Here is a 22,506-nt window from a genome sequence, read left to right on the forward strand (position 1 = left end):
GACCAAGACCTTTATGCAAAGAATCTGTCTAAATCCTTGTAGTCGTGGCAATAGAAATATCTCTAAATCTGAAACAATACCAGCAATGGAAGCCCAACCAAAGGGCAAGAAAAATCGAGTCACCACGAACTCCAGCATCTATCACCATCTCACGCCAAGGCATGGCCCCGCCTATGGACCAAAACTATATTATTTCGCCAACCTCTCCACTTCCTGTGGGAAAAATGCTGGAGACAAGCTTCAGGGACATGGCTAGAAGTAGTGGGGGAATGGTGATCGGCTATTCAATGGCCATACAACTGACCACCATGAAACATCCAGAGACTTCAGATTGTTGCCTAAACTTCACCACTTGAGGAACTCCAACTGAAGATTTGAGCAATCAAACACGTTAGCTGAGAAGCTTTCTATTGAAGGCTTGCGATGATTGGACGGTGGATTTAAACCTAATATACTATTCATGAGAAGGTAAACATTAAGGATGATGAAGCATACATCTGCATTTTGTATGATGTCTAAAATCTTATATATTTTTTATAAATACAATTTTAGATATTTTTTTCATTGAATGCCTCATAGTTTATATTTATTTATTTTAATAAATAAGTTTATATGGGGATAAAAAATTAAGGATGATAAAATGTTTATAATTCACTGTGGCTTTTAACTGCTTCTTTTCACCTCCCTTCGCTCTCATTCTGTCCTGGATTCCCGATGGTTAAAGTTGTAGACAAACAAGATTCATCAACAAACACAAACAACATGGAAGATCAACCAACCAACAAGTCTTCTTTTCCCCACTACTTTATTCCAAGATTTCACACTGTTTATCTCAAGAACTGATCGCCATTTTCTTTTCACAATGCTACTTTCTTGTCTGTTTCTCTTCTGGGTCAACCTTTTTTCCCTCTTCAACTTCACTTTCCCTCTCCTCCCACCAAATAATATCACCCTCTACGATAGCGCTTTCTTTAGTACCGATGGCATTTGCCTCACTCAAGAAACCACCTGTCTCTCATCTTCTTCTTCACCTTCCCACATCGGACGAGCTCTTTACGCTTACCCCATCCGTTTCATTGATCTCCGTACCAGAGACAACGCCTCCTTCACTTGTCGTTTCTCTTTCTCCATCATCCCAAACCCCGTTTGGCCTTTCGGGGACGGTATCGTTTTCTTGGTCACTTCCCGACCCGATTCTTTCAGCTTCTTCAATGGCTACATGGGACTGCCACAACTTGATGACTTGAGCTCTCAAGATCCTTACTTTGCTGTGGAGTTCGATACCAGTTTCAACCCTTCACTTGGTGACATCAATGGTAATCATGTTGGTGTTGATGTTAACTCCATTGTTTCTTTGGCTGCAGTTGATGTTTTGTCAAAAGGGTTTGATCTTAAAAGAGGGAAAAAGATAACAGCTTGGATTGAGTATGGGGATTCAGCCAAGTTGGTTCAGATATGGCTTAGTTATTCATCAAGTAAGCTTCCAACTCCTCTTCTTGTTGCCCAGATAGACCTTTCCAGGCAATTCAAGGAATATATGCATGTTGGTTTCTCTGCTTCTAATGGACTAGGTTCATCAATGCACCTTGTTGATCATTGGCAGTTCAAAACATTCACCACTTATAACAATCCAATGGATTCAGTTGAGCTTGGCTATTGTTCCATGTGCTTTCCAGAGGATTCATCTAACACTAGCTCTCAGATTTATGGTACTCATAGAAGAGGTTTCAAGATTGGGAACATGGCACTTCTATTCGGATCCTTGGTTGTCTCGGTTATCATTATAATAGTAGTTCCGGTCCTTTGTTTCGTTGCAGTGAGGAAAGAGAGGAGTGGTGGCAGAAGAAGCAAAAGAGAACAAACTAGAGTTGAAATGACTAATGTTCCAACAAGATGGTCACTTGCAGAGATCAAATTAGCTACAATGGGGTATCATAGGAACAGAATTGTTGGTGAAGGTGCTTCAGCAGTTGTTTATAGAGGGTCTGTCCCTTCTGGTGGGGCTGTTGCAGTCAAGCGGTTCGATCAGTCCAACCGAAAAGCGTTCACTCATAATCCGTTTACCACCGAGTTTGCCGCTATGGCGGGTTGCTTAAAGCACAAGAACTTGGTTCAGCTCCAAGGGTGGTGCTGTGAGGGATCTGAGTTAGTGTTGGTCTATGAGTTTTTGGCCAATGGAAGCCTTGACAGACTCCTCCATAGAAACACAGATTCATCAACTTTCCTCTCATGGAGCTTAAGATTAGAGGTAGTTCTAGGCGTAGCTTCTGCTCTTACATTCCTACATGAAGAATGTCAAAGGCAGATTATACATAGAGATGTAAAAAGCTGCAACATAATGCTTGATGATGAATTCAATGCCAAGCTTGGGGATTTCGGTTTAGCTGAAGTTTATGAACACAATTGTGGTTCAAGAGAAGCTACAATCCCAGCAGGAACTATAGGATATCTCCCACCTGAGTATGTTTATTGTGGCATTCCAACCGTGAAAACCGACGTTTACAGCTTTGGCGTGGTGGTGCTTGAGGTGGCCACTGGGAAGAGGCCTGTGGATGATGATAAAACAGTGCTTGTTGACTGGGTTTGGGACCTATGGGCGCAAAAGAAACTACTTGAGGCCGCTGATTCAAGACTTTCAGGGAGGTTTATTGTCTCAGAGATGGAGAGGATGCTTGTTGTCGGACTTTACTGTGTTCATCCCAACCATGAAAAACGACCCACAGTGAAAGAAGCTGCCAGGATTCTCAGAGGTGAAGCACCACTTCCGGTTTTGCCATCGACAAGACCAACAGTGAGGATCAAATCAAATCTGTGCAAAGACAGTGAAGATATTTTGAACATCGGTAGAGATAACAGTCCTAATGGCGATGATGCTGGGTGGTTGACGCCTAAGAGCCATTTTAGCAAAGCTTAGCTTAGGGGGGGAAAGGGGGGGGGGGGACTGTCTGAATGCATATGCAGGAAACATATTGTACCTCGAATAACAATATATGTAAAGCTTTAAATTTTGACAGAACTTTGATGGGTCATTTTTCCTTTTTAATTTCTCCCCTTTAGGTCTTTGTATAATTGTGATGAGGTTCTAATCTATGATTTTAGGGTTTGCTCATGAAACAACAGCAGTAAGTTATTTGAATGACATCTAAGAAGTATCATTTACAGATTTGGAAATTACAACAAAGCATACATGCTTTTACCTATGTATCTATGATCTCAACTTCAATATGCCAGTTTTGTCTGTCTTTATATACAATTTTCGTTTAATAAAAGCTTGTTGCGCTACCAATGGAGCCGGAAACTAGCTGCCTGCATTACCGGATGCAGAAAATATGCACCTAGTGTCATTGCAGTGATAGCCAAATAGGGCAATCGAATGAATTCTTTGTAGTAATCTTTGGGCAATTTTTGGCGGCCATCAAGGATTGCTGCAAAAGGGATGATGCTTGTTCGCTTCTTTACAACTTCAAAAGCCTCCCCATGTCGTATAGCTAGTCTCCTATCACCATTCCATACGCCAAATAGATGATGTCCAATCAAACCAACGGAGGCTGCAACAGCTACAGAGTTTCCAATCCAAATTGTGTGGGCCAAGCACCAGATTACCTGCCCTACCATCTGAAAAGAGAGGAAAATTACAACGGGTATATAATATGGCAATATCGAAGAAGGAACAGAAAGTGTTCTATGAGAAGACCCCTGAAAATGGTAAACAAACAAATTATTCTATTTTGTATGGAAAATGATGTGCTTTAAGCTGGGCCCCCGGGGGGGGGGGAGTATACGTATTCCAGTTCAAGAGTATGTTCTACGATGGTGCACCACCTCTTCAGTTATGTACTTGCAGGAATATGGCAAATAGCCTTAAACATCAGTTTGATATTCACGACACAAAATGACTACGAAGATCCAACACACAAAAATGGACGTTAATGCCCAGATAATAGTGGTGAACCTGTGGATGCCGGGTGATTCTCATGATGCCAGTTTCCCACAGATGCACTTTCGGCTGGTCAACAGCTGCTACCTCTAATAGATTAAAGGTAGAAGGATATAGGAAAAAAAAGGAAATAAAATTAGAGAGCCAAACAAGTTGATGGACTCCAGGACCATTTTGAAGCTGCCATAACTGCACTCCATCATACCTGTGGTTGATGAAGTACACCTGCAATGCAATCACAAAAAGTCAAAGCCAGAATGAACTCTACCATGCCCTTGAGAGGCCATGAATTTCAAACTAAAGCCACAAGACACATGTCCCACAAAATCAACTCTAGATGAGAGTGCCATCATCCAGTGTAATAAATTTCGAACTCACAACTGTGCTAACAGCCAATGGAAGGGATACACCAGCAAATAGAACACGGTATGCACGTTTTCCCAAGTGCTTCTCGCCCATGTCCCGAAAGCTAGCCAAGCCACTATGGACAGTGGCAAATATAAGAATGAGGGCCAACATTACAATCTGCCAAAGAAGGTTTTGAGAATCAAATAGTGATTATCAAAGCCCTATTAAAGAAAATAACACAAATGACAACAACAAAGCATGAAGCCGTTGATGGTTAATGACATAAAACAACTGTGTAACTTATGAGCTCATTCCAAGAACACTGTGAGGTAAAAGCTAATTCCACAGAAAAACAAGTAAATCCTTTGTACAAGGTAGATATGAAACCAAAAACTAATATCAAGAACAGTGCAAGGAATCACTCATTAGCATTTGTAATGGAAAAAGAGATTCCATAATCACTCATGAGCAGAAATTAGTTGGTTGAATGTATCCTATAAACGAACAGGGGAGAGTTGAAGCAGTCCAGGTCATTTGGTCAATAGCAAAAGTTAACTTTTGGTACATAATTTAAGAAAATCTATCCGAATAGTGGACCGCTAAAGTGTTGAAACTATCTGAATTGTTGATACACGAACGAATTCCAGCAGATAGAATTGCATCTGTATCACTTCAAACACTCAGATGCATCTTAAATTTTGTATTTTTACTTCAACAATTAAAGGTGACAAACCGACATTTCATCACAGATAGAGACCTTCAAGACCAGCACCAATTGTTTTAGAGCTCTAGTTGTTGGACACACATTCTTCAGTATATTTGTCATGTGTCTATGAAGTATGAACTACTTTAAATAAGAAAATTCAAAAAGATATTTACTTAAATGAAGTTTTCGCAAGCTTAATTGAACTCAAATATTCACTTAAATAATTAAAATATGAATTGAACTCAAATATCAGTAAAAACAATATGATCAAATTACATGTTTTGATGGAACAAGGCAAGGGCATAAATTTGGGAAACAATTATCCAAAACCAGAACTAGATAAAGAAAAGCTGACCTCATGGCTGTCGGAGAGGGTCGAAACAGCATCAATAAAAGCTTTTCCAAAACCAGTAGAATTATCAATCCAGATAACATCAAGAACAAAAAGAACAACACCCAAAATAATAGTAAAATAAACCCAAGAAACAATGTTTTGGGTCCCCAAATCGAAGGCGGCAGAGTCTTCACCTACCAAAGGAAGGGGCTCGTCTGAGGAGGCATCGGTTTCCCCAAGGGAAGCTGGGGCAATAAATCGGACTCTGCAAGAATCTGAGTGGGAAAAATGGGGTTTAAGGAAGTTGAAATTGAGGGGGGATTTGGGTAGGGAGTGACTGGAGATGGGTTGAAGAGGGAGGTGTTTATGGGGGAGGATGGGTTTGGGTGGACGGAACAAGGAGTTGGCTACAACAAGACAAGTTGCCATTTTTACACGAGAAAGAGCTTGGAAGTCGATGGGGTTGCTCAAAATGTCAACTCCAAGTGGACCAAACCGAACGGAATATTATTCTTGTAAATCTATATAACTTTTTTTTTTCTCAACGATAGGATGTATTAGTTAAATTATTTTAATTAAAAATCATGACATTTCACAAATAATATAATTAAAATATTAAAATACATTAATACATGTGTTTAGTTTTACAATAAAATAAAATAAAATAATATTAATATAATTATTTTAATATATATGTGTTTAATTTTAAAAGGTTGATAGTTGATATTAGAAAAAAAATATAATAAAATTATTCACCAAACAATTATCCATTCACTAAAATTGATGTACCCGTTTATGATAATGTAAAAATGAAAAATAATTAATCGGAACATATATTTTTAAATTATTTTTTTTATTTTAAATTGATCTTTAAATTTTAAAATATTTTAATTATATATCTAAATTATTAAGGTTATATTAATCAAGTCCTTTTGTTATTAAAATATTAATTTAATCATTTAATGTCACGTTAAATCTTACATGACATAATTTAAAATAAAAAATTTTAAAATATATAAAACATTGCCATATAACTTTTAAAAGGAAAAACTAAAAAAAAGAAGAAGGAGAAAGTGAGCGATAAAGCTTCTGTAAAAAGTTTTGAAAACCTTAAAATTAATATTTTTACAACATCAATTTTACAATATTAATTTTTCTTTAAATGTTTCATTTTAAATTGTGCCACATAAGATTTGATATGTGATTTAATAGTTAAATTAATGAGTTTAGTAAAGAAAGGACATGATTGAACTAACATTGATAGTTTGAGATGTAATTAAAAAGTTATAGAGTTTTGTGGACCAATTTAGAATTAGAGTCATAGTTTAAGGATGTCTAGTGCAATTAGCTCTAAAAAATACCTAATAGAATTAATTCTAAATTTAAATTAATCCAAAAATAGATGAAAATATTATTTATTGTGATTAATAGTAGGGTTTAAATTTTTTTTTTTGTATTCTTTATATTTGTTTTATGGTCTATGTTTGGGATTTACGATTGCTCTTTCTAACAATGTCGTCTCCAAAGTACGAGTATTTATCTCTCATTAAGAATACAGTCTATCTTACCATTACACCCGACACTTGTAATATAACTCCTCCACCAAATTTACATCAAAAACTTACTTTCGATAAAATATAAACACGCATTATCTATTATAGATGTGCAAGAAGAACGAGAAAATAGGGTTAATATATAGATTTTGTAATGCCTCGGTAATCTTGGTATTGAAAATCTGTGACATTCCAGTGTAACTACCGCAGGGTTTAAAGATTAGATTGAAAGAAAATAGAACTTGAGGAGCAAAAATGAAAATCTAGGTGATCAGTATTGATATCAGACTGTGGGTGTCGACACTTCGCCATTAAATCGTCGATATCGGTACCTCTAGGTAGAAAAATCACATTAAATCCATTTATTAGGGTGAAAGTTTAAAACAATATTTTAGTCAAAGACTCAAAATTATTAACTTTAAAATTAGGGTATTGTATCAATAAAAGTTGATTTCTGAAATTATTTATGGAAATGAGTCATTTCTAAAAATAATTACAGGTATGGATCGGAAAATAAAAAAACACACTGACGTGGACATATTTTCAGGAAATAACTCAACACTTTTTTCTTTGTGTCAGGTAAAAGGGCATTAATGTGGACACACTTTGCTCATGCTTAGACTAAAATTTCAAAAAATGTCATTTTTTAAAAATATTACAAAAATAAACTATTTTTTTAAAAATTTACGAGAATAAGCCTTTATAAAGATCCAAAATGGCAACACCATTTTTTTTGTGCCACCAATTAACGTGGAAATAAAACTTACAAAATAGATATTTATATAAACCCGAAGTCTCATTTTCCTTGTTTTTTTAAGTAATGTGGAATGTGAGATATGTGTATATATAGATTCATGAATAGGTTTGCAACTTGTTCCTAAACAATGTGAGATTCCTTACTCTTTTAATTTTCTCATATTATAAAATTATCTTTTGAGATCTTTAATCTTGTTGCATTCTAGAATTGTTAGCATATACAAAATGACCATTAAAAAAAAAGAACAAATTGCACATATGAAACTTGTACATGCAATAATCTTCTATTCAATTTTAAATGTTCGAAGTTAATATCCAAGCAATTCTAATATTTAAAATAATTTTCCATTATTTCAAATTAGAAGTTATACTTTTAATTTTTTATTATTTATTTTATTTTATGTTATGTTACGAATATTTAATTAATAAATAAATGGTGAGTATTTGGTATTCAGATAGTATTTTTTTTGTAATTTTAAAAATTTGATATCTTTTTTAAAATATTTTTAAATATTTTACTATACTCATTAATTTTTTAATCCTAATTTTAATTTAATTTTCATTACCTAATGAATGCTGATAAATTTATTTCAGATGTTTTTGACTAGATAGATAATCTATTTAGACATAGTATATAATAATGTTAAATAATTTTTTTTATAGAAATATATAATATACATAAAATATAATAATTATTTTTCATATTTTTATATCTAGATGAAATTACATTAGTAGTCACTTAACTATGATTTTTTGGCTATCGAATTATAAAAACTTACAAAATGATCACTCAACTATTAGTAATTTTTTTTATCACCCAATTATTTTGAATTTTGAGGTATGTAACAAAAAAAGAAGAAGAAGAAGACAAATTTGGATAGTTAAATAACAATTTTGTAACTTTGCATAAACAGATGGTTAAAAAAATATAATTAAATGACTAATAATTAAGTGATAAAAAAATTACTTTAAATACATAAGAATAGACAACTTCATAATAAGTTTTTATATTACATATGTATAAAATTATTTATATGTAAATAATTTTTGTTTCATTATAACTTTCATTCATTTGAAAAGAAAACAAATGTATATGAATCGATTCATTAATAGTTTCATACCTACACCTTATATTGATTGTTTGTATCAAATTGTAGTGTTCAGTAAATAAATCTATATAATCTTTTTAGTGAATATCTAATAATATTGGTATTGACATATATAAAATGAAATTGCTTTAAATAAAACAAATGCAACAAAACAAGATTGCATTAATGGCAAATATTATATAATCTTCCACACATCCTCCAAATACCTTTATTTCAGACCCACTTGGTCATCTTCAAACAAGAAGAGACCAAATCCCACGTCATTTTATATTTTATAATTTTTTTACTTATAGAGTTTAAAATTTTTATTTATAATGTAACAAATGTTAACTTTTTAAACTCTATAAGTAAAAAAATATATTAAATATAGTGTAGTCTTTAATCTTATGTTGTTAGTTAAAAGAGGAAGGAATCCCACATTGTTTAGAAACAAGTTTATATACATATATCACACATCCCTCATTGTTTAAGAAAATAAGGGAAATGAGACTTTTTGGGTCTACAAACAAATAAATATTTGTACAAACAACGATGATATTTGTACAAATAAATATTAAATAGTCATTTTGTCTATATTGGTCTGTCTTCTGGCACGTCTCTGTCTGCCGACTGGCACTTTTTTTTTAATTTTCTTTCTTAAGTTTTTCTTTTATTTTCCTTATGATTCCTTGCTATTGGTATTGGTATTCTATTAAGTAGAAAGGTTTTTCACTTTGTGAGGAAAGTGATGGAAAGAGGCTTGGCGGATCTGAGTTTGGAGGACGGTGAAAAGGAGGCTTTTTCTATTCCGGCTGAGGCTGAAGCACAGAGTTCAACGTATAGTTTCTGTTTGGTGGGATGCTTTTTAACTGCTAGTGTAATCCATTTCCCAGCCATGATAAATACAATGGTGAATATCTGGCACCCCTCGGAGGGTGTAAAAATTTCGGATTTGGGGGAAAAACATTTTCTGTTCAAATTTTTTAATGAAGTGGATATTCACCGAGTTATTACAGGAGCTATTTGGACTTTCAATAATCATCTATTGATTTTCCACAGGATCCAGGAGAATGAAGATCCGATGTCTATTCCTTTGGTGTACTCAGTTGGTGGGTTCAGATTCATGACTTGCCTTCGGGGTTTATTAGAGAATCAATGGCGGTGCAATTTGGTAATTTCATTGGAAAATATTTGGAATATGATATGAAGCAGTTATCCAATCGTTACAAAAAATTTATGCGCATTCGTGTTCAGATGGATGTTCAAAAGCCTCTGAAAAGACTAAAAAAATCATGATCTCTGAATCAAATTGTAATTATGCAAAATTCAAATATGAAAAATTAATTTTGTTTTGTTTTTTATGTGGCTGCCTTGAGCATGGTGATAATTCTTGCCTGATGAGGTTACAATGTGGGATGCAAGAAATGGAAATAGGTTGGGATTTGACACTGAGGGCTCAGCCGAGGAAAGCCACCACTGTAAGCAGTGTTTGGCTAATGAAGGAGGGAGAAAACGCTTTTCTTGGAAAGAAACGTATTGAGCAGCAATCTAGCCAAAATTTAAGGCACAATAATGGGAGAAGATTATCGGCAGATTTTAACCCTATTCTTGGAATTAATTTGGAAGGTTCCAAATTTACAAATGTTCTAGTACAGAGGCAGGATTCATGTCACATTTTTAGGAAAGATTTGGAGCCTTGTAAAAGTCAACAGATGGAGACTAGTTTGAATAGAGTGGAAATAAGGAAGGCTCCAGTTGATGTAGGCTCTGCTAATGGGCTATATTTGACGAGAATGAATTGTGAGTTAGAAGAGGATCCAATCGCTAATGATGAAGGTAAAAAAAGACAGGTTTGATTCTTTGATTTTTAATGTTTCCACTGTTCAGGATTCGTTGGAGATCAATGATGGGCATTCAATCTATCTTAAGCAATTATCAGCGGCTACCAGTGGGTATACCGACCAGAAGAAATGAAATTTTTTTACTAGAATGTTCGTGGATTGTTGAGTCTGCGAGCAGTACGAAGACTTCGACATGTGCTGAAAATTTATCATCCCCAAATTATCTTCTTTATGGAGACAAAATTGAATGCTAATCGAATAAAGAATGTTAGGAGACGGTTGGTTTTTTTAATGGTATTGATGTCCCTATGGATAGGACATGGGGGGCTTAAGTATTGGGTGGAATGGAGGTCATTTAGTTACTTTGAATAGTTTCTCTAAAAATCACATTGATGTTGATATTCAAGAAGAAGAAGGTAATCCACGCTGGAGATTTACGGGTTTCTATGGGGCCTCGGATGTAAGGGATAAAGCCGTGACATGAGATTTGCTTCAACGATTGGGGAGAAATAATTTGCTGCCATGACTGGTTGGTGGGGACTTCAATGATATTCTCTTTGTGAATGAGAAACAGTGAGGGATTTTAAGGGATGAGACTAGAATGGAGGCTTTTTGTAGAACTTTGGAGGATTTTCATTTGGAGGACATTGGGTATTCTGGGACATGGTTTACTTGGGAGAGAGGCCGAATATTAGAAAATAATATAAGAGAAAAAATTGACAGAGGTGTTGCCACTGATGCATGGATTCAACTTTTTCCAGCTTATTTATTGAGGCATCTTCCTCATTCTTTCTAGGATCACTGTCCATTGCTTATTTCGATGGAGGTTGGAGGAAAGGGTTAAAGATCTAGAAGGTTTCCTTTTGAAGCGTGGTGGGTTTTGGAGGAGTTTTGTGAGGAAGAGATAAGAAACCTATGGGAGGGCAGTTCGAGTTCTTTTCAAAATTATATTTTAACTCTTGTTAATGGCTTGAAATGTTGGGCGGGCAAGATTAAACACAAACGAGGTCAAGATGTTAAAAGATTAACAAGGAGATTGAAGGAATTAAATTGTTCTGAACGATCGGAAGAAATTTTGGCTAAACTTGTTGATGTCAAATTACACCTGAATATAGAGATGGATAAGGAAGAAATATATTGGAAGGAATGAGCCAGAGTGAATTGGTTGAAAATGGGTGATAAGAACAATTCATTTTTTCACAAGTTTACTTCTCAGAGACGACATACTAATTGCATTCGAGGATTACAAAGGAATGATGATTCTTTAGCTACTGATTGTATCAAAACTGGGAATATTGCTCGTGAATATTTCTCGAACTTTTCACTTCTAGAGGAATTGGCAATTTGGATCACATTCTATCGGGGGTACCGTGTTGCATTTTTGATAGCATGAATCAAAGTTTGATAGTGATGCGGTCGTTGAGAGCACCAAAAATATCTTATCCTTATAAAATATTGAAAATAAAAAATAATATTATAAGGGAAGTAGGGTCAAATCCTCAGGGACTGGATTTGTACAATTGCTTGTTCCTCGGAATCCTGGTCAGAATCGTGCCTAAGAAAACCTGCGTACCTGGATAAGAAATAAAAAAATAGAATTAAAAGTTTTGATCTAGAAAAATAAAATAAAAACAAAATTAAAAGTTTTGATTGATATTTTGAAAATTAAAAATAATAAAAATAAATAAAGTTGAGGAAAATGTGTTCTTATAGAGAGATTCCAGCCTCCGGTTGTCTCGATCCACCTTGGGTTCAATCCTCAGTTTTTAGGTGATCCTTCTCAACCAAAATAAGCCAGTTACAATAGAAGAGGACGCCTACGACCACCAGCTCCAGGAATTTAGACTTACAATTTAGCGGAACCTAACTCTAGCCAACAATCGCTTCTGTGGGATTATCTTATGTTAGATCATCACTTCTCAATAGCGAATCCCACGCCATTTTGTCTCATAGGCTCGCCAACCTCTGACGCAGTAAGTTAACGAATCGACTGTGCAATCTTCCCAAAACATACAAAATGGTCGCCTTTGCACACGTTGAAAAGATCACCTTTGAATGGACATGGATAATGCGGAGAAGCGATGAATATTTGTCGAGAAGGCTAAGTACGGATCCTAAGCCTCATGAACCCTTTTTGGGAAATTTTGACAACCTTCGCCTAGATAGATTTAGTGGCTTATAATTTTTGGGGAAAAACAAATAAAAATAATGGAAACGGAATTTTTTATTGAAATATGAAAAGAACAAAAGACTAAATTTATGGGGGAGAGAGTGTTACAGCAAAATATGGATGAAATTTGTGTCACTTCATCCCCTATTTATAGTACTAAGAAACCTAGCCTATTCCTAATTAAATTCTAAAAGATAAATACAAATAAATAAAGATAATTAAAGATAATTAAAAATGAAAATAAATCTTAAAATTAAATTTAAATAATAATCCTAATATAATTAAATATTAAATAGAGTCTTGTACTATAAAATCTCTTCTTTTGCACTTTTGCCGTTATATCTTCCATACTTGCATTTTTGGCACCACCTTTTTCCCTATGTCTCATGTTGGCCTATTGTATCTTCAAATTTGCACTTTTTGCCTCCAATTTAGTCCCTGAAAGATAAAAGACCATAAATAGCTCAAATTAGTAGGGTCATACTCAAAATAAACATGCAATTAACACATAAAAATATGTCATTTTAAATTATTATCAAATTCCTCCTACTTAGCCCATGCTTGCCCTCAAGAATGGTTCCTATCCACTGTGAAGTTTAGAAATTGCCATTAAAGAAGTACCACTCCAAAGTTTTATAAAAATTAGTCAAAATGCATATGAAAAATAAAGAGAAACCTTAGCTTGCTTTAAGTAAAATTGAAAAAGTACTCCAATTAACACACATAAAAATTAAGATCGACTTGGATTATTTCATGAAAATTAGGTAATTTACCAAACCTATCAAGACACCCTATTTGTTTCTACCTTTAGTCCCCACATTTTATTAATACATCTTTTTTTTCTATTTATTTTTTTAATTTTTTTAATTAATTAATTTACTTATTGTTGCTTAAGAATATATTGAACCTTTTGACACGAAGAGAGATGACAGCCAAGCACCCCACCCCGGTTACTCAGTCGAATATACTCCTAATTTTTATTTTTCTTAAGAACATATCAAACCTTTTGACGCGAAGAGAGATGACAGCCAAGCACCTCACCCCGATTACTTAGCCCAACATATTCTTAAAAATTAATTCCAGTTAGCAGAGTTTTACCTATCACGTCATACAACCTTTTGATGCGAAATAGGATGACAATCGAAGCACCCTACCCCGGTTACTCAGCTAGTCACATCTTAAGCTGCACTCATAACCACAGAAACATTATTATTAAATGAAATTTTAATTTTGGAGGAATTAGGAGCAACAATCAAGTGTCAAAAATAAGTTTCAACAATCACCTTAATAGTCATGAACATATTTTAAGCATGTAATTGTATTAAGTGTCCTCTTTTCATTTAGACTTAATCAAATTTAATAAAAGCAAAATAGGATTAACTCTATTAATCATAATTATTTTAACATAATATAAATAAAAATAGTGGAGATGAAATCAATTATAGCAAAATCATAATTTTCTCAGAAGACAAAAATCATGCTTGTAGGTCAAACAGTGGGCAATTACTGGTAAAAGTCTTGGGCATGAAAAGAGGCAGAATATTCTAAAAAGTTAAATATGGGCAGAAACGAGCATAAGGCAGCAGCAACAGCAACAAAACACTAAAAATAGCAGATAAATGATAGAAATAATGAGGAATGCCTCCCCCTACTTAAAACACATTGTCCTCGATGTGAAAGAAAAAAGAAAACAAATATTTGAAAGAAAAATGTTTAGGAACACTCCCCATGTAGTCACTGTAGTTCATGCATAGCTAGAAGGAGGAGAAGGTTCGGTGTCGCGTGGAGGAGAAAAAAGAGGGGAAAACGTTTGTCGGCTAAGTTGATGTGTTAGAGCACCGAGAAGCGATTGTTAATGGTGAAGGGTGGTTTGGCGGTGGCTCGACTGCGGGTCCTTACCATGGTTCTTGAAAAATCGATGGTGGGTGGGGTGAAAAAGAAGATACGACGGCGGCTGGTAGGGGTTTGTGTGAAAAATGAGATAAATTGTAAGGGTTTGGGGGTGTATAGGAAGGATGTTTGGTTGCAGGGTAAGTGTTTGAAGGCGGGTTTTAGGTGGTCATAGGGCAGGGACGCACTATTCCTGATTGGAATAAGGATAGAATAAGGGCTGTTTGTTAAAGTATGCCAATTCCTAAGTTTTTTTTCGCCGGTTTACTTAGATAGAAGAAGAGAAATTTATTAGCATCCAAAAAATAAAATAATAAATAATAAAATAAAAATAAAAAGAAATAATAATAATAATAATAAATAAAAATTGGGTTGCCTCCTAACAAGCGCTTGTTTAACGTCGCTAGCTTGACGCCTCAACTAGTATTGAGGCTATTCCAGTTGAATTCTTTCGTCCGTATGGGCTTGGAAATTCTTTTTTTTTACCACATCCACCATATTCGGATTCAACCATCTTTATGCCTCTCGCTTTGGTTTCGTGTTTTCCTCTAAGAAAATCTTATGTATGCATGTAAAGGGGTTAATCTCTTTTAAGTCGACAATGGTCTCATCATTCTTTAAAAATGTGTTTGAGATGCTCGGGAAGTGATTTTAATTTTAGATCTGGTGCTTGCATAACAGAAGGTAAAAGTTTAGTATCCATAGGAGCCAACAATCTATTAATAGAAAAATTATCAAACATCATTTTAGATTTATCTTCTTAAGATGACTCAAAAGTTTTTTCTACTAATGAGTCAATTATGTCGACAGGGTTTACGTTCAAGATTTCGCTTGGGTGACTAATAGCATCGTAAACATTAAACTTCATGATCTCTTCGTCAAACTCCATCGTGAGGGTTTCGCTATGCACGTTAATCTTAGTATTTTTAGTACTAAGGAAAAGACGCCCCAACAAGATGTCTAAAGACACAAGAGCTTTGCCCTCTCCCATTTTTATCACATAAAAATCTACAAGAAAAATAAGCTCGTTAACTTTCACAAATACGTTATCGAGGACTCCTTCGGGATGCACAACAAACCTGTCTACCAACTGTATGATAACACCTGTTTTCGTCAAAAAAAAAGCGTTAAGTGATTCATAAATAGAAAAAGCCATGACATTTATGGAGGCCCCTAAATCACACATAGCCTTTTTTATCCCCAAGTGGCCTATTTTGTATGGTATTGCGAACATGCCCCTATTTTTGTATTTCGCTGGCATCTTCTGCTGTAACACTGTGGATACATTTTCACCAATGTTTACCCTTTCATTAATTGTTAATTTTCCCTTTTTAGTGCAGAGCTCTTTAAGAAACTTTGCACATCGCAAAATTTGTTTAATGACATCCAACAGTAGTATATTGATCTTGGCATTTCTGAATGCTTCGAGGATCTCCTTGTCTTCTTTACCTTTACGACACTGGTATAACCTTCCTGGAAATGGATGTTGAATTTTAGGCAATGGAGGTTTTGTTCAGACCTATTCATCATTCTCTGGCTTTTCTTGGGCAAAATCTTGGCCAAGATTTCTGTCAGGAATTGGTTTCAGTACCTTTCCACTTCGTAACGTCATTGCATTTGCGTGTTGTCTTGGATTAGGTTCTGTTTGTGACAACAGCTTCCCTTGAGAGTTCAGTTTCTCAATTGATATGGTCAATTCTCCTATAGATGCCTCCGTTTCTTTTTGGAAATTAAGAGTTTGCTGTTGGAAATCAAAGACATTAGCTGCTAATTTATTAACCATAGTTTCTAGAAAAGTACCTGAATCTCGTGGTTGTTGTGGAAACTCATTTTGGTATGGCTGATTATACCGTGAGTTGGCCCCATAACTCAAGTTATGATGGTCCCTCCATCCTGGGTTATAGGTATTAGCGTAGGGGTCATATCGCCTTTGTGGTGGTCTAAGGAAGTTTCCCACAATATTCAAATAAGCCATAGTATCATCATACAAACTAAGGCATGCATATATTGTATGTTCAGGAATAGCACAGATTCTGGATAGCTGGCTAGTTTTACTTTTTTTGCAACAAAAAAATTTAAAATATTAGCAAGTCTATCAACTTTATCTTCTAAGGTCGAATTACTTAGCTGATAAACCCTTCTAGGGGGCTTAGGATCGGCTCAGAATTACTGAGTATTTACAGCTATCATGGATATCAAGTCCCTTACTTATTGGGGAGTCATGTTGACGAACGCTTATCCACTAGCAACATCTACCATATTCATCTCTATGGGTTTCAAGCCTTCATAAAAATAATGGAGAAGAGATTGTTCCGTTATACCGTGTTGTGGGCAGCTCGCACACAGCTTCTTAATTCGCTCCCAGTAGTCGTAAAGAAACTCTGCTTCTTTTTGCCTTATTCCAACGATCTCCCTTCTTAACTCTACTGCTCGTGATATTGGAAAAAACCTGTTGAGAAATAAACGAAAAAGATCAGCCCAAATTGTAATAGATTCAGGAGGTAAATAAAATAGTCATTCCCTAACTAAATCTACTAAGGAAAAAAGGAAAGCACGCAATTTAATTTGATCCTCAGTTACCCTTTGAGATTTCATACTAAGGCAAACCATATGGAACTCTTTTAGATGTTTGTGGGGATTTTCATTTTGCAACCCACGAAAAGTTGTCAGTTGTTGGATTAAGCTTGACTTTAATTCAAAATCAGTATCCATTGTAGGATACACAATGCACAATGGCAGTTGTTCTGTCAGAGCTTCGGCCAGTTGCTGAATTGTTTGAGCCATTAGTTGATGTGTTAGATTCGGGTTTTCGTTAACCCTAGCGTTAAGCACTTCTTCTAGGGAATCGACTTCTAATTTTTCACTTTCAAATGTTTGAGTAGGGTTTTTGTTAACCCTAGACTTTACTTCGTCGTAAATTCTGATTTCTGATGGTGGGTTACTATGAGTCCCAACCACTTTTGACTGCTTTTTCCGTAACTTTGTCTCCTTGCGATTGGTTCTCGCAATCTTCTCTATTTCTGAATCAAACGCAAGAGTACTTAGAGCAGATCTAGTTTATAAGAAACAAAGACCAAGATTAGTATATTACCGATCCTCGGCAATGGCACCAAAATTTGATGCTGTCGTTGAGAGTACCAAAATTATCATATCCTTATAAAATATTAAAAACAAAAAATAATAGTATAGGAGAAATAGAGCCAAATCCTCAGGGACAGAAAAAATAATAGTATAGCAAAATCCTGGTCAAAATCGTGTCCAAGAAAACCTGCGTACCTAAAAAAGAAATAAAAAACAGAATTAAAAGTTTTGATCTCGAAAAATAAAATAAAAACAGAATTAAAAGTTTTGACTAAAATTTTAAAAATTAAAAATAATATAAATAAATAAAGTTGAGGAAAATGTGTTCTTATAGAGAGATTTCAGCCTCCGATTGTCTCGATCCGCCTTGGGTTCAATTCTCGACTTTTAGGTGATCCTTCTCAAACAAAATAAGCCAGTTATAATGGAAGAGGACACCTACGACCACTAACTCCAAAAATTTAGACTTACAATTTGGCGGAACCTAACTCTAACCAATAATTGCTTTTGTGGGATTATCTTATGCTAGATCATCACTTCTCAATGGCGAATCCCATGCCATTTTGTCTCTTGAGCTCGCCAACCTCTGACGCGGTAAGCTAACGAACCAACTGTGCAACCTTCCCAAAACATACAAAACGACCACCTTTGCACACGTTGAAAAGTTCACTTTTGAAGGAATATGGACGGAAGCATCAGCCCCGTAATGCGGAGAAGCAATAAATATTTGTTGAGAAGGCTAAGTATGGATACTAAGCCTCATGAACCCTTTTTGGGAAATTTTGATAACCTTCAGCTAGATAGATTTAGTGACTTATGATTTTTGGGGAAAAACAAATAAAAATAATAGAAAGGGAATTTTTTATTGAAATACGAAAAGAACAAAAAAGCTAAATTTATGGGGGAGAAAGTGTTACAACAAAATATGGATGGAATTTGTGTCACTTCATCCCCTATTTATAGTATTAAGAAACCTAGCCTATTCTTAATTAAATTCTAAAAGATAAATACAAATAAATAAAGATAATTAAAGTTAATTAAAGGTAAATGAAAATAAATCCTAAAATTAAATCAAAATAATAATCCTTAATAATTATCCTAATATAATTAAACATTAAATAGAGTCTCGTGCTGTAAAATCTCTTATTTTGCACTTTTGCCCTTTTTCCCTTTTGCCCTTTCATACTTGCATTTTTGGCACCACCTTTTTCCCTATGTCGCATGTTGGCCCATTGCATCTTCAAATTTGCACTTTTTGCCCTTAAAATTTCTTTTGCCTCCAATTTAGTCCGTGAAAGATAAAAGACCATAAATATCTCAAATTAGTAAGGTCATACACAAAATAAACATGCAATTAGCACAAAAAATATGTCGTTCTAGAGTATTATCAGATGGCTACTTATATAGAGGAGGAAATTGTTGAAACGTTGAAAGGAATGGGGCCTACAAAAGCTTTAGGTCCAGATAGTTTTCCGACAGTATTTTACCAATAGTATTGACAAATTATTGGTAAAAATACCAGAGTTTTCTGTTTGGATATTTTGAATAATGGCAAATCTTTAAAAGAAATAAAGAGAACTCAGTTGGTTTTAATTCCAAAAATTGAAAATCCTCTCAATTTGAAAAATTTTCGTCCTATTAGCCTCTGTACGGTTATCTATAAGATTATTTCCAAGTCAGTTTCTAACCGTTTACAAAAGGTACTAGATATTTATATTAATGACTTTCAAAGTGCTTTTGTGCTGGTAAGCTTATAACTGACAATGTGTTGTTGGCGTATGAGGTACTTCACTCTTTCAAGAATAAAAGATCAGGGAAAAAATTATTTATGGCTCTAAAGCTGGGTATGAGCAAGGCTTAGGATCAAGTGGACTAGCATTTTCTTAAAAGTATGATGTCAAAATTGGGCTTTGTCGATCCATTTATTTATTTTATACTTCACTGTATTATTCGGTCCATTATTCAATTTTACTTAATCAATTTTACTTAATTGTGAGGAAGGTTTTAGTTTCAATCCATTAAGAGGGCTACGTCAAGGGGATCCTTAAAGCCCTTACTTATTTCTGTTCTGTGGAGAGGGTTTATCTGCACTGATGAGACTTGCAAGCCAGGAAAGGAAAATTTTAGGAGCAAAGGTATGTAGATCTTCCCCACCAATAACCCACTTCATGTTTGTGGATGATTGTATACTGTTTGGAGAGGTTTCAGATAGGGAGATTAATGTGATTAGAGATATTCTAAGAGAATATGAATCTTGCTCGGGCCAATGTGTAAACTTTGAAAAATCCACGATTTTTTTCTCAGTTTGAATGTGGATGATTAGGATAAGAACTTGGCTTTCCAAGTACTTAATGTTCGCTGTTTGACTGATCTAGAGAAATATTTGGGGTTACCGAATAAAGTGGGTCAAAGAAGGAAAATGGCTTTCCAAGCCTTGAAGGACAGATTGAAGCAGAAGATTAATAGCTGGAATATAAGATATATCTCATAATGTGGCAAAGAGGTATTTATCAAAGCCGTTTTACAAGCAATTCCTACATACACGATGTCTTATTTTCTTTTGCCAAAAGCTTTGTGTGGAGATAGAAAATATAATAGGGCCCTTTTGGTGGAAAAAAATCAAGGGAAGAGAGGAATGCATTGGTGTGACTAGAAGTCGTTATGTGCGCTTAAGAAAGAGAGTGGTATGGGGTTTAGTAATTTGAATTTTTTTAATATTGCATTACTGGCCAAAAAGGGTTGGCATTTGTTACATAATCCTAATTCATTACTAGCGCGTACTTTGAAGGCTAAGTATTTTAAGGATTTAGATTTTTTAAACTCCAGGTTAGAAAATTTACCTTCTCTTACCTGGCAGAGTTTATGGACTGCAAAAGGGCTCCTTCTGAAAGGTTTGGGTTAGAGAATTGGCAATGGGAAGAATGTCTCTATCTGGGGGGATGCATGGGTTCCTAGAGGTTATGATTTCAGAGTTCATAACTTGAATACTAATTGGAGTATATCAACAGTTGCAGATTTAATTGATGGCAATACAGGAAAATAAAAAACCGAACTGATCTATAATACCTTTTTGGAGAAGGATGCAGAGAGGATCTTATGTATTCCTTTGTTTATGAATCTACATGAGGACCATTTAATCTGGCGCGGTAAGCCGACGGGGGAGTATACGATTTGTAGCGGGCACAAATTTCTTTTACGTGATAGACAGAATCAAATACAATCTAACTACAGACAATTTTACAAAAGATTGTGGAGCTTAGATTTACCCTCAAAAATTAAAGTTTCAAACTGGAGGTTATCTTGTAACAGTTTGCCTACTTTCTGTAATATGCATTTTAGAAGACTGCTGGGATCCGCAACTTGTCGAAGGTGTCAGAATGGAGCGGAAACGAGAGAGCATTTGTTCAGGGAGGCAAAGGAGACATGGGAGAAGTTAGTTGTTACCTGGCCTATTACAGAGGAAAATACATATTTCAAAGGATGGTTTAAAAATATTTTTTAGTCAAACTCTCTGGTTAAGTGCAGGATGATAACATGTGCTTTGTGGGCAATTTGGACATCAAGAAACAGATTCATTCATAAAGGAGAAATAAAATCGAGTTCTCAAATTATAGATTTGGCGAGTAACTACCTAAAAGAATTGGATGGGTTGAATACAAACTTACCTGCGAGATAGTTTCATATGGGTAGATGGGTCGCTCCGAATGGTTTGAGGTTAAAAATCAATTTTCATGCGGCGTTCAACAAGCAAAAAAATGAGTCATGCTCTGGGTTAGTGGTACGAAACGAAAAAGCAGAAGTGATTTGTACAAAAACAGTTATGCATGTGAATAACCATCTGTTTTTGTAGCAGAAGCGATGGCGTGTTTTTAGGAGCTCAATCTTGAGTTATATCGCGGGCTGAGGGAGGTTGAGATTGAAGGTGACTCCCGTTCAGTGATCCAGAAACTGCAAGAGGAGAAAGAAGATAGATTAGAAATTGAAGTTTTTATAAAAGATTCAAAGCAACTGAATTTAGGTTTTCAGTTATGCGTTTTTAGGTTTATTCATAAAGAATCTTACAAGGTTGCTCATCTCATAGCTAAAGAGAGACTCCAAAAGAGAGAGATTCTAAAAGAGAGAGACAACTTATTTGTTGAATATCGTTACTTCTGGTGTGGAGGAAGCGGTGGTCGCTGATCGAAGTTGGACGGTTTCCATGAGGGAATGAACCGTCTGGATTGCTGAAGGAAAGTTTTGGAAAGGGGTTTGAAGAGTTAGGGGGTGTGGTGTTTTTCAAAGATATTTTCTGTGGGAAGTGATAGCTGCTGTTGAAAATTAATGAAGAGTAATGATGAAGTCTATGCGGCTTCCTAGGTGCTTTGTTGCTTTTGAGGAAAGGGGTTTTAATAGATAACAGCTAGTTGACGATGGCTCTAGAGCGTCCACTTCTGCAAGTTGGATCATTGTGTTTGGGTTGTTTTAATTTTGTTTTTGTTTTCTTTCTTTTTGGTTTTTGGGCCTGTTTCTAGGTTGATTAACTGCTAATGTTTGCTCTTGTGTTTTTGCTTAATTTGGGCTTGATTTTGAGTTTTGCTTTTATGAAAAAGATCCAGATGATATTTTTAAAAAAAAAATTTTGTTTTGTAAATTTTATTTCCATATTAATTGGTGGCACAAAGAAAATAGAGTTGCCATGTTGGGTCTTTATAACGGCTTATTATCGTAAATTTTTAATAAATTAATCTATTTTATAATATTTTAAAAAAAATAACATTTTTTGAAAATTTAGTCTAAGTGCGTCCACGTTAGCATGCTTTTGC

At 34.9% G+C, this 22,506-nt stretch overlaps 2 protein-coding genes and 1 long non-coding RNA gene across 5 annotated transcripts; 1 reads left to right on the forward strand and 2 right to left on the reverse strand.

The window, feature by feature from the left end:
• Positions 1 to 583: 583 nt before the first annotated feature.
• LOC107951528 (L-type lectin-domain containing receptor kinase S.6) lies at positions 584 to 3,114 on the forward strand. Its single transcript, XM_016886592.2, has one exon. It carries the CDS (start codon positions 863 to 865, stop codon positions 2,912 to 2,914), a length of 2,052 nt encoding a protein of 683 aa, XP_016742081.1. The 5' UTR covers positions 584 to 862; the 3' UTR covers positions 2,915 to 3,114.
• On the reverse strand, positions 3,110 to 5,843 carry LOC107951527 (15-cis-zeta-carotene isomerase, chloroplastic). Its single transcript, XM_016886591.2, has 4 exons — positions 5,347 to 5,843; positions 4,316 to 4,462; positions 3,953 to 4,162; positions 3,110 to 3,615 (listed from the first exon to the last, which is right to left on the reverse strand). Exons 1-4 carry the CDS (start codon positions 5,752 to 5,754, stop codon positions 3,280 to 3,282), a joined length of 1,101 nt encoding a protein of 366 aa, XP_016742080.1. The 5' UTR covers positions 5,755 to 5,843; the 3' UTR covers positions 3,110 to 3,279.
• A 12,705-nt stretch (positions 5,844 to 18,548) lies between these two features.
• On the reverse strand, positions 18,549 to 22,284 carry LOC107951525 (uncharacterized). 3 transcript variants are annotated; one of them, XR_001698482.2, is made up of 3 exons: positions 21,767 to 22,133; positions 21,370 to 21,652; positions 18,549 to 21,153 (listed from the first exon to the last, which is right to left on the reverse strand). It is a non-coding gene; the product is annotated as an uncharacterized lncRNA (long non-coding RNA). The 3 variants fall into 3 exon arrangements; XR_005911950.1 differs by having other exon boundaries at positions 18,549 to 18,981; positions 20,555 to 21,652; XR_001698480.2 differs by having other exon boundaries at positions 18,549 to 21,652; positions 21,767 to 22,284.
• Between the last annotated feature and the right edge of the window lie 222 nt (positions 22,285 to 22,506).

Source organism: Gossypium hirsutum, chromosome A02 (assembly GCF_007990345.1).
Source record: "Gossypium hirsutum isolate 1008001.06 chromosome A02, Gossypium_hirsutum_v2.1, whole genome shotgun sequence".
Lineage (NCBI taxonomy): Eukaryota > Viridiplantae > Streptophyta > Magnoliopsida > Malvales > Malvaceae > Gossypium > Gossypium hirsutum.